Source organism: Coregonus clupeaformis, chromosome 6 (assembly GCF_020615455.1).
Source record: "Coregonus clupeaformis isolate EN_2021a chromosome 6, ASM2061545v1, whole genome shotgun sequence".
NCBI lineage: Eukaryota > Metazoa > Chordata > Actinopteri > Salmoniformes > Salmonidae > Coregonus > Coregonus clupeaformis.
The window spans coordinates 48,865,512-48,880,782 of NC_059197.1; the positions used below are offsets into that span (position 1 = coordinate 48,865,512).

At 48.3% G+C, this 15,271-nt stretch overlaps 1 protein-coding gene across 1 annotated transcript in view; it reads left to right on the forward strand.

The window, feature by feature from the left end:
• The window catches only part of LOC121567514 (gap junction delta-2 protein), a 49,388-nt gene extending 34,473 nt beyond the window's left edge, over positions 1-14,915 (forward strand). Inside the window, exon 2 of the mRNA XM_041877609.2 lies at positions 12,449-14,915. Within this exon, the coding sequence (XP_041733543.1) occupies positions 12,449-13,292 (844 nt within the window). The 3' untranslated portion in view covers positions 13,293-14,915. The remainder of the gene's footprint in view (positions 1-12,448) is intronic.
• Positions 14,916-15,271: the final 356 nt, after the last annotated feature.

A 15,271-nucleotide genomic window follows, 5' to 3' on the forward strand; every position in this document is an offset into this window, starting at 1 on the left:
CTACCAGAATCAGAGGGCCATACTGTAATTCTCGTGGTCATCGACCGATTCTCCAAGATGTGCCGGTTAGTACCCATGACCCGTTTGCCTAACGCCACTCAGATGGCTGAGACTGTGTTTAACCAGGTGTTCCGGCAGTTTGGAGTTCCGGAGGATATTGTGTCAGACCGAGGACCCCAGTTTGTATCCTGGGTATGGAAAGCCTTCTGCGAACGCTTGGGCATCTCGGTGAGCCTAACCTCCGGATATCATCCCCAGGCCAATGGGCAGACAGAACGGCTCAACCAAGAAATTGGGAAATATCTACGGCAACACTGTTCGCGGCAGCCGCAAGAGTGGAGCCGATTCCTTCCTTGGGTAGAGTATGCTCAGAACTCCCTCATTCACACCTCCCTACGTCTAACGCCCTTCCAGTGTGTTCTAGGGTATCAACCACCCCTGTTCCCGTGGGATACCGAACCAGGGATGGTACCGGCTGTAGACGAGTGGTTCCGTCGGAGTGCGCAGGTCTGGGAGACGGCCCATCAACATCTCAGTCAGGCCTCACAACAGCAAAAGACCTATGCCGACCGACGCCGGAGACCTACTCCCACTTATCAACCCGGGCAACGAGTGTGGCTGTCTACCCGGGACCTGCGTCTCCGACGGAGCTGCAAGAAGCTCCAACCCAGGTACATCGGGCCTTTCAAGGTACTGAGACGTATTAACCCTGTCACCTACCGTCTGTTACTCCCTCGACACTACAGGATAACCCCTACGTTCCACGTCTCTCTGTTGAAGCCTGTCCACTATAGCCCGATGTACCCCCCAATCGCTCAACAACCTACTACACCACCTTTGGAGGATGAACAGGACACCACCTATACAGTCCACGAGATACTGGATTCAAGACGGAGACGAGGGGGCATCGAATATCTCGTGGACTGGGAGGGATATGGACCTGAGGAACGGTCCTGGATCCCTGCTAAAGACATACTGGATTCCGCTCTCAAGGCCACTTTCCACGCTGAACACCCAGATCATCCAGGACCCCGACCCAGAGGAAGACCACCCGGTAGAGGAAGAAGGCCGTCAGGAGCCGGCCCTGGGGAGGGGGATACTATAAGGGATCGGGGTTTGGCTGGGTCTAGACAGAGTCTGACACTCCCCCGATCTACAGAGAGGGGGAGTCATCAGACTCGATCTGTTTCACCTGAGTTCTGAGCACACCTGTCAGTAATTAGAGTTAGGATATAAGGTGTGCTCAGAAGTTCAGTCGGTGCGAGGTATTGTTCCATTGTGACTTGCTAAGCGTTTTGTTCAGAGAGAGAGAGAGTTTGTTATTTTGATCACCAGTGTATCAGACCTGTGCTTCGTTGTTTGACTCCCCGAATTGCTTAATCCTCTGCTTGTTTCTCCCAGTGATTACCGTACTCTGATCCTGTGCCCGTGCCCTCGACTACGACTACGCCCGCTCCCTTGGTACCTCTGCCTGTCTCTGCCTTGCCCGGTTTTGACCACAGCTCGCCCGACCACGATTAAGCTATTCCCTTGTCTGTACTTTAATAAAACATCGCAATTCTGCGATTGTATCTTACCACTCTGTCCGAGTATTCATTACAATATCCTGTAATACAGTACTGTTTTTACTGTAAACAAAACCCACCAGAGCACTGCACACTCAGCAGTGATTTCAGTTACAGTATACTGTAATGTAAACTACTGTTATAGACTAACTGTTATGTTGCCCTGTGGATTTACAATATTTTAGAGTGTCATGGAGCTTGAAACCAGGCCAACACCCCACATACTCGTCTTTGTGGATGAGGCTGGTTTTAACATGGCCAAAACACGCCGACGTGGAAGGAATGTTATTGGGAAAAGAGCAACAGTGAATGTCCCGGTCCAGAGGGGTGCCAACATCACAATGTGTGCCGCAATATCCTCTGAAGGATTGCTGTTACATAAACCACTAATTGGGCTATACAACACAGAGCGCCTCATTTCATTAATGGATGACCTCTATGGAAGGCTTTTGCCAGGTGAAGAAAGAGGGCAAGTCAGAAGAAATATGGAAACCTGGGTGATTGTATGGGACAATGTGGCATTTCACCACTCCCATGCAGTCACAGAGTGGTTAGCAGCCCATCCCGGGATGGTGTCACTTTTCCTCCCCCACTTACTCTCCCTTCCTCAACCCCATAGAATAATTATTTTCCTCATGGAGGTGGAAAGTTTATGACCACCATCCACATGATCAAATGTCACTCTTGGATGCAATGAATGCAGGATGCCTGTATATCTCTGCAGAAGATTGCCAGGGATGGATCAGGCATACAAAGAGATTATTTCCCAGGTGTATTGCGCAAGAGGCCATATGGTGTGATGTGGATGAGAATTTGTGGCCCAATGCAGCAGACAGGGTTGACTGGCATTGTTATATGGCATTGTCATTTGGACAATATGCTATGCATAGTCATAGTGTGTATACACTTTTTGATGGTTTAACAGTACTGGAATTATTTATTTATGTGTATTTTGGAATTACTCTGCAAAAAGCAAAATACAGTAATTTGCAAAAATACAGTAAATTGTATTGAAGCATATTGCAGCCTTTCTTCTTTATTTCTTTACATATCTTGCAGGACATTCTATACAGTACAGGTTTGCCACTATTCTTTTGTAAAAATGACTGTTGGTTCATCCAAAAAAAATATATTAAAGACTAATTGACACATTTTCAAGTGGTAGCCGTTTTTAGAGTTTTGTAGGTCGTGATACTATGAATGACAAAGTGTGCATGTCGTGAAAGACTGTTAGCTTTCATTTGGTAGAAAGATTTGCTTTTGAGACATGTAGGATGTGCATTGCCAAGTTGCATGTTGTTTTGATAACTGTATTTAGAGTTTTGCACATGTATCCGCAGTATTGAACAATGCTTGTTAGCAATCGAAAAAAACTGTAAGCTGTTGTCCTGACGCACAACCAGTGTGTGAGCGTGTGTGTGCATTCATGTGTGTAAGCATGTGTGTGTTCGATTTGATATACTGAATGTGTGTATATGAATAGACGTGTGTGTGTGTGTGTGTGTGTGTGTGTGAGCGAGCGGTGGAGGAAATAGGCTACATTCTCTGGGGAGAGTCGATACAGTATTGGCTAAACGGCCAAGATTCTGCCCTTACCTGAAGCAAGACGTAGCTGTGGGCTAGGTGCCAAATGGCCTGCTGTCAAGTCAACCAGGTACTATTGATAATAAACCTTGGCATCCAGACACAAGACAGGCGTGAGGAAGCCAGGGAGATGCTCTATAGAGAGAGTTAAAGGGATGAGGCCAGGTAAACCTGCAGCAGAAGCCAGATGACAGGGAAAGAGGGAGCCCTTTAAGAGGATTACACGGCAGTTATCACATGGGGAACGTTTAAATCCTTTGACTCTTCACAGCTTCTTTTGTATAGGTCGCTTTTTCAGCCATCACCTAATGAAAAGGACTTGAATACTTTCTAATAACATGACCTAGCCTATCCAGTGGATAAAACAGATGGAACACATCCACTTCTCTAGTGTCTGTTATATTAGTATATATCGGCCGTGTTCATGGTTATCAATAAGAGTCTATCATAGATCAACCGTCTGCAACATTCTATACAACAGGTTGGGAGAGATGTTCTCTCTCCTGGGTGTAGAGTGATTTTTATCTGTCTTCCATCCACAGATGACAGCAGACAGTTCCAGTCGGCTTTGGTAGCATTGTTATTGCTGGTGTTTCTTCTCAGCTTGCTGGGTAGTCAAACTGCCTTTCTTCAAACTGCCTTGCACACCTCTCCTTTTTCTTCCCATCTGTTGTTGCCATGGTAACTGGTGGAGGAAGTTGGGTGCAAGGGGAGAGGAGGGGAGGGGGTTTGTGGGTAAAGGCACCAGGGAGCCCCCCTTCCTCCTCTCTTACCCCCTTTCCTCAATCAACATATTATCTCCAAGGGTTACAGAAAGAAACACTGTAGAATCGGTAAGTCACACTTAAGGAAGACCGACATTAATGAACGTACAGTATAACAGGGGCTGTTCTTCCTCCATAACAACAACGGTACAGCAGCATCACTTCAAATGGCATGTCTGTGGGGTTTTTTTAGCAAGCAAACAATGCAAGCGGCTCAGTTGTTTGTGTGCCGACAGTTGTGACAACGCTTCCCTCCGAGAAAGAACGTATCATTTCACATGTTGGTGCACACTGTTAGTTACTGATCACTGAAGATACAAATAGGGCTTCAAACAAAGGCCAGCAGAACCACTCAGATAGTTTTTGACATTTTTGTAAGATTCTCAAAGGAGATTTCGTTGTAATGTTAAACAGGGTCTGCCGACAATGTTAGCAAAAATGCAAAAAAAAAAAAAAAAAAGATAAATAATATTTGGAGCTTATTCTGTTGCAGTGCCAGGTAGAGATATGGAGGGAACGAGGAGGAGGAAGGGAGGGAAAGAGAGGGGGGTTATGGAGGGAGCGAGATGGTAGGAGCAGGAGCACAGGGAAAGGAAAGACAGAAAGAGAGATAGTGAAGGGAGAAGAGGAGAAGAAGCAGGTGGGGGCTGTGGGCATAGATAATCTAAAGCTATTCGATGGAATTAAAAAAACTCCTAGGCCTAATGCAAGAATGCTCCATTGGCCCTGGTGCAGATTAAGGTTGTGGGTTTGCGTGTGGAAGCCATTATATAATTCATTCTCCCTGATGAGATTTTGTTCTCTCATAGCTTTAAAAAACAAACAAATTGGCAGGTTTTTTTATTCAAGGAAAATCTGTAGCTACTGCATTTTTTGGTGACTTTTTATCCCTGTCTGTAACTAATTCGACAGTAAGTTGATGTTTCCCTCTGTACCTAATCATTTTTCACAGACTTTGACTAATACAGTACGCTAGCTGGCACAATGCTCTAGAACTGTTATAGTTAATAATGGGTCCTAAGCTCCTTAATGGAGACACTACAAGGGCAAAAGCATTTAATTGTTTTAGTCTCTACTGCATTTCCATCCGGCACACCAGTTTACAGGTGGGCGGATTGGGAGCATGTATTTGAGTTTTGTCCTTTTCATTTTTTTTCGGGCAAATTTTTTTACCTCTGCAGTCTCTGTCTAGGATGAGCGCTAGGCCTACATGTGAATAGCGGCTGACTTTGGGTCATATTAAATATGGCCCTTGAAACCACAGCTGTGGCATGTGCAGGCCAGTAAAACCTCTCCGATTTCACCCACAGCAGCCAAACCGCATCCAACTATTTGGCAACTAAGGTGGCAATCCCACTTTCTTCTGTTGTCGTCATCACTTCATAAAAGTTATCACAATATTGTTAATGAGTTCCAGGACTAATGGATTGGTATTGTCAGTCGCAGGTGGGTAAATCTGTGCCCTGCGCGCATGGAGTAATTATGATGATTTATGGTTAATTTGAAGTGTGAATCTTCGAGAGTTGCAGGCGACGCCAAACAAAAGGTTTGCCGTCCTCGAGTGTTAAAATGCCTGCTGTGTTTGTCTGAAAAATGAATGAGACAAGAGCTTTGAGTGAGAGTGTGTGAGTTAAACTGACAGTGAAAGAGAAGGGTGCCTCTGAAGCCCACTCACAGAATGAGTTAAATAAAATCCACCTGTGTGCAATCTAAGTGTCACATGATCTGTCACATGATCTCAGTATATATACACCTGTTCTGAAAGGCCCCAGAGTCTGCAACACCACTAAGCAAGGGGCACCACCAAGCAAGCGGCACCATGAAGACCAAGGAGCTCTCCAAACAGGTCAGGGACAAAGTTGTGGAGAAGTATAGATCAGGGTTGGGTTATAAAAAAATATCCTAAACTTTGAACATCCCACAGAGCACCATTAAATCCATTATAAAAAAATAGCTGAATAGTTATGCACGCTCAAGCTTTCTGTTTTTTTGTCTTATTTCTTGTTTGTTTCACAACAAAAAATATCTTGCATCTTCAAAGTGGTAGGTATGTTGTGTGAATCAAAAGATACAAACCCCCCAAAAATCCATTTTAATTCCAGGTAGTAAGGCAACAAAATAGGAAAAATGCCAAGGGGGTGCATATTTTCGCAAGTCACTGTACACTTGTATACATATGCATGCCCTCTCACAGGCTATAATGTTCTTTTCAGAATGAATATTCTCAACATGTCACATTAAGCACACCACTGAAAAATCACAGTGAATTGCTTCACACCTCCGCTACCACGGTAATTGCTCTTTATCGCTCTTTCCCCTCTCTTTCTGTCACACGCACAGAAATAGCACGTAAAGCGCAAACAAGGTGCACAGTATTGCTAAGGGGAGAGAGGAAAAATGGGAAGACAGATTGTGTGTTACAAAATTCATTAGAGCAAGATCCACTTTAGCAGGGACTGAGATGAGAGTTACCGTGTTAAATGAGCCTGATGCTAAAATTAGACCATGAGCAGAGATACGTGTCATGTCCCTGTTTTAATTTACTGTTGTGCTGGAGATAAAATGACTTGAAGTAGCATGTGAAAAAATATTCCGGTAATAATTGTTCTTTCTCTAATATACAGGGCATTCGGAAAGTATTCAGACACCTTGACTTTTTCCACATTTTGTTACGTTACAGCCTTATTCAAAAATATATTGAATTTTTCCTCATCAATCTGCACACAATATTCCATAATGACAAAGCAAAAACAGGTTTTTTGACATTTTTGCAAATGTATATAAAAAATAAGAAACACCTTATTTACATAAGTATTCACATCCTTTGCAATGAGACTCGAAATTGAGCTCAGGTGCATCCTGTTTCGAATTATCATCCTTGAGATGTTTCTACAACTTGATTGGAGTCCACCTATGGTGAATTCTATTGATTGATTGGACATGATTTGGAAGGCACACACCTGTCTATATAAGGTTGACAGTGCATGTCAGAGCAAAAACCAAGCCATGAGGTCGAAGGAATTGTCCGTAGAGCTCAGAGAGAGGATTGTGTCGAACCACAATGGGGAAGGGTACCAAAAATGTACTGCAGCATTGAAGGTCCCCAAGAACAAAGTGGCCTCCATAATTCTTAAATGAAAGAAGTTTGGAACCACCAAGACTCATCCTAGAGCTGGCCTCCTGGCCAAACTGAGCAATCGGGGAGAAGGGCCTTGGTCAGGGAGGTGACCAAGAACCCGATGGTCACTCTGACAGAGCTCCAGAGATCCTCTGTGGAGATGGGAGAACCTTCCAGAAGAACAACAATCTCTTCAGCACTACACCAGTCAGGCTTTTATGATAGAGTGGCCAGACGGAAGCCACTCCTCAGTAAAAGGCACATGACAGCCTGCTTGGAGTTTGCCAAAAGGCACCTAAAGGACTCTTAGACCATGAGAAACAAGATTCTCTGGTCCTGATGAACCCAAGATTCACCTCGTTGGCCTGAATGCCAAGCATCAGGTCTGGAGGAAACCTGGCACCATCCCTACGGTGAAGCATGGTGGTGGCAGCATCATGCTGTGGGGATGTTTTTCAGCGGCAGGGACTGGGAGACTAGTCAGGATCAAGGGAAAGATGAAGTGAGCAAAGTACAGCGAGATTCTTGATGAAAACCTGCTCCAGAGTGCTCAGGACCTCATACTGGGGCGAAGGTTCACCTTCCAACAGGACAACAACCCTAAGCATACAGCCAAGACAACGCAGGAGTGGCTTCGGGACAAGTCTCTGAATGTCCTTGAGTGGCCCAGCCAGAGCCCGGACTTGAACCCGATTGAACATCTCTGGAGAGACCTGAAAATACAGTGGCTTGTGACAGTATTCACCCCCCTTAGCATTTTTCCTATTTTGTTGCCTTACAATCTGGAATTAAAATGCTCTTTGGGTATGTCTCTATAAGCTTGGCACATCTAGCCACTGGGATTTTTGTCCATTCTTCAAGGCAAAACTGCTCCAGCTCCTTCAAGTTGGATGGGTTCCGCTGGTGTACAGTAATCTTTAAGTCATACCACAGATTCTCAATTGGATTGAGGTCTGGGCTTTGACTAGGCCATTCCAAGACATTTAAATGTTTCCCCTTAAACCACTCAAGTGTTGCTTTAGCAGTATGCTTAGGGTCCTGCTGGAAGGTGAACCTCCATCCCAGTCTCAAATCTCTGGAAGACAGAAACAGGTTTCCCTCAAGAATTTCCCTGTATCCATCCATCATTCCTTCAATTCTGACCAGTTTCCCAGTCCCTGCCAATGAAGAACATCCCCAAAGCATGATGCTGCCACCACCATGCTTCACTGTGCGGATGGTGTTCTCGGGGTGATGAGAGGTGTTGGGTTTGCGCCAGACATAGCGTTTTCCTTGATGGCCAAAAAGCTCAATTTTAGTCTCATCTGACCAGAGTACCTTCTTCCATATGTTTGGGGAGTCTCCCACATGCCTTTTAGCGAACACCAAACGTGTTTGCTTATTTTTTTCTTGAAGCAATGGCTTTTTTCTGGCCACTCTTCCGTAAAGCCCAGCTCTGTGGAGTGTATGGCTTAAAGTGGTCCTATGGACAGATACTCCAATCTCCGCTGTGGAGCTTTACAGCTCCTTCAGGGTTATCTTTGGTCTCTTTGTTGCCTCTCTGATTAATGCCCTCCTTGCCTGGTCTGTGAGTTTTGGTGGGCGGCCCTCTCTTGGCAGGTTTGTTGTGGTGCCATATTCTTTAAAAAAAAATGTATAATGGATTTAATGGTGCTCCATGGGATGTTCAAAGTTTCGGATATTATTTTATAACCCAACCCTGATTTGTACTTCTCCACAACTTTGTCCCTGACCTGTTTGGAGAGCTCCTTGGTCTTCATGGTGCCACTTGCTTGGTGGTGCCCCTTGCTTAGTGGTGTTGCAGACTCTGGGGCCTTTCAGAACAGGTGTATATATACTGAGATCATGTGACAGATCATGTGACACTTAGATTGCACACAGGTAGACTTTTTTAAACTAATTATGTGACTTCTGAAGGTAATTGGTTGCACCAGATCTTATTTAGGGGCTTCATAGCAAAGGGGGTGAATACATATGCACGCACCACTTTTCCATTATTAATTTTTTTGAATTTTTTTCATTCCACTTCACGAATTTTGACTATTTTATGTATGTCCATTACATGAAATGCAAATAAAAATCCATTTAAATTACAGGTTGTAATGCAACAAAATAGGAAAAATGCCAAGGGGGATGAATACTTTTGCTAGGCACTGTAGCTGTGCAGTGATGCTCCCCATACAATCTGACAGTTGTATGGGGCTCTGCAGAGAAGAATGGAAGAAACTCCCCAAATACAGGTGTGCCAAGCTTGTAGCGTCATACCCAAGAAGACTCGAGGTTGTAATTGCTGCCAAAGGTGCTTCAATAAAGTACTGATTAAAGGGTCTGAGTACAAACAATTCAAAAAACCTGTTTTTGCTTTGTCATTATGGGGTATTGTTTGTAGATTGATGAGGAGAAAAAAAAACATTTAATCCATTTTAGAATAAGGCTGTAACGTAATTGTCACGATCGTTAGACGGAGTAGACCAAGGCGCAGCGTTGAAAGCAAACATACTCTTTATTGTGATCTCACGAACAAAAACAACAAACGATACGTGCAGTCCTACGGTACAGACCAAAAGGAACAAACCAACTGGAACAAACCAAACGGAAACAAGATCCCACAAACACTAAGGGAAAAACAGACTGTTTAAATATGGTTCCCAATCAGAGACAACCAGCAACAGCTGACACTCGTTGCCTCTGATTGGGAACCAATCTGGCCAACATAGAAATATAACACATAGAACTATAACACAGAACTAAAACACATAGAATCTACACACCCTGGCTCAACATATAGAGTCCCCAGAGCCAGGGTGTGACAGTACCCCCCCCCCCAAAGGCGCGGACTGCGACCGCGCCTCAACATAGACAAACCAGGGGATGGCTGGGTGGGCATTCCTCCTCGGAGGCGGTTCCGGCTCCGGGCTTGACCACCACCCTCCAATAATCCCCCCGTAGCGCCCCTGGTCCGGTCTGGCCCTGCTGGCTGGAGCTGGACTGGACATCGTAGGAGAGGATTGCTTCAGCTCCGGTGTGGAGCAGCTGACCGGTACCTGACCAGGCACCGGTGACCCAGGCACGGGTTGTGCCGGACTGACGACGCACACCCCTGGCTTGGTGCGTGGAGCAGGAACGGGCCGGACCGGACTGACGATGCGCACCCCTGGCTTGGTGCGTGGAGCAGCAACGGGCCGGACCGGGCTGACGTGCGCACCCCCTGGCTTGGTGCGTGGAGCAGGAACGGGCCGGACCGGGCTGACGATGCGCACCCCTGGCTGGTGCGTGGAGCAGCAACGGGCCGGACCGGGCTGACGTGCGCACCCCTGGCTTGGCGCGTGGAGCAGGAACGGGCCGGACCGGGCTGACGATCGCACCCCTGGCTTGGTGCGTGGAGCAGGAACGGGCTGGACCGGGCTGACGACTTCGCACCCCTGGCTTGGTGCGAGTGGCAGGAACAGGCCGGGCCGGGCTGGCGACGCGCACCGTAGCTTTGGTGCGAGTGGCAGGAACAGGCCGGGCCGGGCTGGCGACGCGCACCGTAGCTTTGGTGCGAGTGGCAGGAACAAGCCGGGCCGGGCTGGCGACGCGCACCGTAGGCTTGGTGCGAGTGGCAGGAACAGGCCGGGCCGGGCTGGCGACGCGCACCGTAGGCTTGGTGCGAGGGGCAGGAACAGGCCGGGCCGGGCTGGCGACGCGCATCGTAGGCTTGGTGCGAGTGGCAGGAACAGGCCGGGCCGGGCTGGCGACGCGCACCGTAGGCTTGGTGCGAGGGGCAGGAACAGGCCGGGCCGGGCTGGCGACGCGCACCGTAGGCTTGGTGCGAGGAGCAGGAACAGGCCGGGCCGGGCTGGCGACGCGCACCGTAGGCTTGGTGCGGGGAGCAGGAACAGGCCGGGCCGGGCTGGTGACGCACACCGTAGGCTTGGTGCGAGGAGCAGGAACAGGCCGGGCTGGGCTGGCGACGCGCACCGTAGGCTTGGTGCGAGGGGCAGGAACAGGCCGGGCCGGGCTGGCGACGCACACCGTAGGCTTGGTGCGGGGAGCAGGAACAGGCCGGGCTGGGCTGGCGACGCGCACCGTAGGCTTGGTGCGAGGGGCAGGAACAGGCCGGGCCGGGCTGGCGACGCACACCGTAGGCTTGGTGCGAGGAGCAGGAACAGGCCGGGCCGGGCTGGCGACGCGCACCATCCACTTAGTGCGGGGAGCAGGAACGGGCCGGACCGGACTGGTGACGCACACCACTTGCTTGGTGTGAGGAGCGGGACTGGGTTTCGTCATAACCCTCCGCTCCCTCAGCTGCCTACCGAGTTCCTCTCGCCGTGCCTCAATTCTCACCTTCTCCCTTATCGCCTCCAATAGCTCCACCCTCTGCACCACTAACTCCTGCTCCCTCTGCGCCAATAGCCCCCTTAACCTGGTGGCCTCCTCACCTAACCTCCTACTACGCCCTGTAGCTGCCTCCTGCTGCCCCGTCGCCCATGCCGTATCCCCCCCCTAAAAAATTTTTGGGGTTGCCTCTCGTCCGTCCGACGACGACACTGTTGACTCCTCTCTCCGTCGCGCCTCTACCGTCTCACTCCATGGACGGCGGTCCATCCCGGCCTGGATTTCCTCCCAGGTCCAGGACCCCTGCCCGTCCAATATTTGCTCCCACGTCCAGGCTGCCTGCTCCTGGACACACTGCTTGGTCCTGGTATGGTGGGATCTTCTGTCACGATCGTTAGACGGAGTAGACCAAGGCGCAGCGTTGAAAGCAAACATACTCTTTATTGTGATCTCACGAACAAAAACAACAAACGATACGTGCAGTCCTACGGTACAGACCAAAAGGAACAAACCAACTGGAACAAACCAAACGGAAACAAGATCCCACAAACACTAAGGGAAAAACAGACTGTTTAAATATGGTTCCCAATCAGAGACAACCAGCAACAGCTGACACTCGTTGCCTCTGATTGGGAACCAATCTGGCCAACATAGAAATATAACACATAGAACTATAACACAGAACTAGAACACATATAATCTACACACCCTGGCTCAACATATAGAGTCCCCAGAGCCAGGGTGTGACAGTAATAAAATATGGAAAAAGTAAATGGGCTGAATACTTTCTGAATGCACTGTAGATGTTGTGCTCAGCAAATGAATGTGCTCTAGATGAATCCCTTTTTTCTACCTTGTCTAAAGGAACGGTGACATCATGTCCTATCACTGCTCATCGTTCCCACAACTCCACATCTCTTATCCAAGTTATCTCTCTCTCTTGCTCCTGCTGCGCCCAAAGCTTCTTCAATCTCTTTAATCCAAAATCTTTTACTGGTCTTCTACTATCCTTTCTCACTTCACCTCCAGTTGTTAATTGTATCTAATATCTCTCTCTCTCTCCCTCTCTCTCTGTGTCTCTCTTTCTCTCTCTCTGACAGGATTCTTCTGACTGTGGTGGTGATCTTTCGGATACTGATCGTGGCCATCGTTGGCGAGACGGTGTACGAGGACGAGCAAACCATGTTCATCTGTAACACCCTGCAGCCGGGCTGCAACCAGGCCTGCTACGACAAGGCCTTCCCCATCTCCCACATCCGCTACTGGGTCTTCCAGATCATTCTGGTGTGTACACCCAGCCTGTGCTTTATCACCTACTCCGTGCACCAGTCGGCCAAGCAGCGTGACAGACGCTACTCCTTCCTCTACCCACTGCTGGAGCGTTCCGATTATGGGCAAAGCAGCACCAGGAAGCTTCGTAACATCAACGGCATCTTGGTGCACCACGGCGACGGTGGCGGGAAGGATGAGCATGACTGCATGGAGGTCAAGGAGATCCCCAACGTGCCGCGGGGGCTCACACATGGCAAGAAGTCCAAGCAGCGCCAGCAGGAGGGCATCTCGCGCTTTTACATTATCCAGGTGGTGTTCCGTAACGCGCTGGAGATAGGCTTTCTGGTGGGACAGTACTTCCTATACGGCTTCAGCGTGCCGGGCATCGTCGAGTGCGACCGCTACCCCTGCGTGAAGGAGGTGGAGTGCTACGTGTCACGGCCCACCGAGAAGACGGTCTTCCTGGTCTTCATGTTCGCCGTGAGTGGCATCTGCGTGCTGCTCAACCTGGCAGAGCTCAACCACCTGGGCTGGAGGAAGATCAAGGCAGCCATCCGGGGCGTGCAGGCACGCCGGAAGTCCATCTGCGAGATCCGCAAGAAGGACATGTCCCACCTGTCGCAGCCCCCCAACATGGGCAGGACCCAGTCCAGCGAGTCCGCCTATGTCTGATGGAGACAGGGCTATACGCTGGGTAAATGCGGGGGCAGGGTAGGGAACGAGTGGGACGACCACTCCATTCCACTCTCTCTTTTTAGAGTTTTAATGGAAAGAGGAGGAGGAGGGGGTGATAAAAGCTGGTGTATTTTATTCAACTATGACCAGCGAGGTGCTTTACCATATTGCCTCCTTGTGTGTGTGTGTGTGTGTGTGTGTGTCTGTGTGTGTGTGTGTGTGTGTGTGTGTGTGTGTGTGTGTGTGTGTGTGTGTGTGTGTGTGTGTGTGTGTGTGTGCATGCGTGCGTGCATGCGTGCGTGCGTATGTGCTCCTTGGTTTATGTCCCATCCAGAGAGAGAATCCCCATCAGCATGGTTAAGCTTGAGTGGAAATGCTTGGGCCGGCACATTCTCCTACTGATCTACCCCAGGATCATTTGGGAACCCTGTAATGGGACACACAGCCTGGAGTGTGTAACGTGCAGGCTCTATGAAACACTCTGTCGGGAGCAGAAGAGAGAAGAGGGAGAGGGGGGAGTTGCTGGTAGACATTGACATCAACAGTATGTGTTATTTTGGCACGAGCGTCTGGTAAACTGTACAACTGAGTAGACTGCTCAGGTTGGAGATGTTTGGGTTTACAGTGACACCGACTGGGCCAGAGCCAAACCAACTCCAGCCGAGAGGGGAGGACAGGGAGGAACAGTCTCAGCATGCATTTCACACCACTCACATTTTAGATGACGCAAGCCAAGCCGAGAAAACAGACATGGGAGAGGAAATATGGCTGCCAGTACCAGTGGAACATGGAAAGCCACAAAGGCTCTAGTTGCACATTTGTTTGAAAATAACAGGAAATGTCCTAAACAGAATGACAGAAAGCCATGACATCGCTCAGACAGAGCCAAGGCCTCTAAAAACAAAGGCTAGTCATTCAATTACAATGGATTACAACCACCGAGAGACACGTTTATGGAGATCGAACCGTTCAGAACTGTCCCCATGTAAGATGGCTGACAAATTGTTCCATTCCAGAGCATTGAGGCTCTATGAAATCAGCCTCTCTAGAGTTGTATCTCTATGTATGAGTCCAGCTATCCACGGTCCTCCTCTCTATCCTCACTGAGCACACTACTGATGTGGTGGTGTAGTCTTACTGAGGTGTGACTGGTGAAGTGGCCAAAGAAGGCTCTTCATTCATTCAGTCTTGTCTGTGATTAACCCTGTGATACTAGTAGGTAATCTCTTGTATAGAATTAGTCCCCTTCTTCAGAGCTCGTTGAATGTCCGTGGGATTGGATGTGGAGGAGCCGTGTTCTTAGAAGACTGCTGAGAGGGCGTGATAATAGAGGTTAAGTCCAAGCTTTCTTTAAATTAGCCTGAGCCCTTCTCTTTAAGAAGGGCTTGGGAAGGTTGGTCTGAAGTGTAGTATAGTAGTGTGCATGTACAGGACTCTCCAGTCCCCACGTGTCTCTCTCCTGCTCTCTGGCTGCTCACCACTGCTCTCCTTGAGGGGTATATAACAGAGTTGGGATGAGGACACTTCCCAAAGTGAACACTTCACAGGGTTATAATAATAATATATCATAATAATATGCCATTTAGCAGACGTTTTTATCCAAAGCGACTTACAGTCATGTGCGCATACATTTTTAGGTATGGGTGGTCCCGGGGATTGAACCCACTACCCTGGCGTTACAAGCGCCATGCTCCAATTGAGCTACAGAGGACCACTGCTCTCTCTAGTCAATATGTGAAAATTATGCAATTTTCTTTCTTAATTTGTTTCCTTTTTTTTCTGGCTTTTGGATTCATTTTATTGTCTGTTGCTCTTTTTTTGTACAGTGATGTAATGAAAATACATTTAGAAAAAGTAGTTTTCCTATGTAAAGAACAAAACATTTTAAATGTGCAAACTGAGGCGGTGTGTTGAAATGTGATGCATTGTATTCCTTCCCTTGCCAAAGTGATATGCAAATTACATGGGGTTTCAAA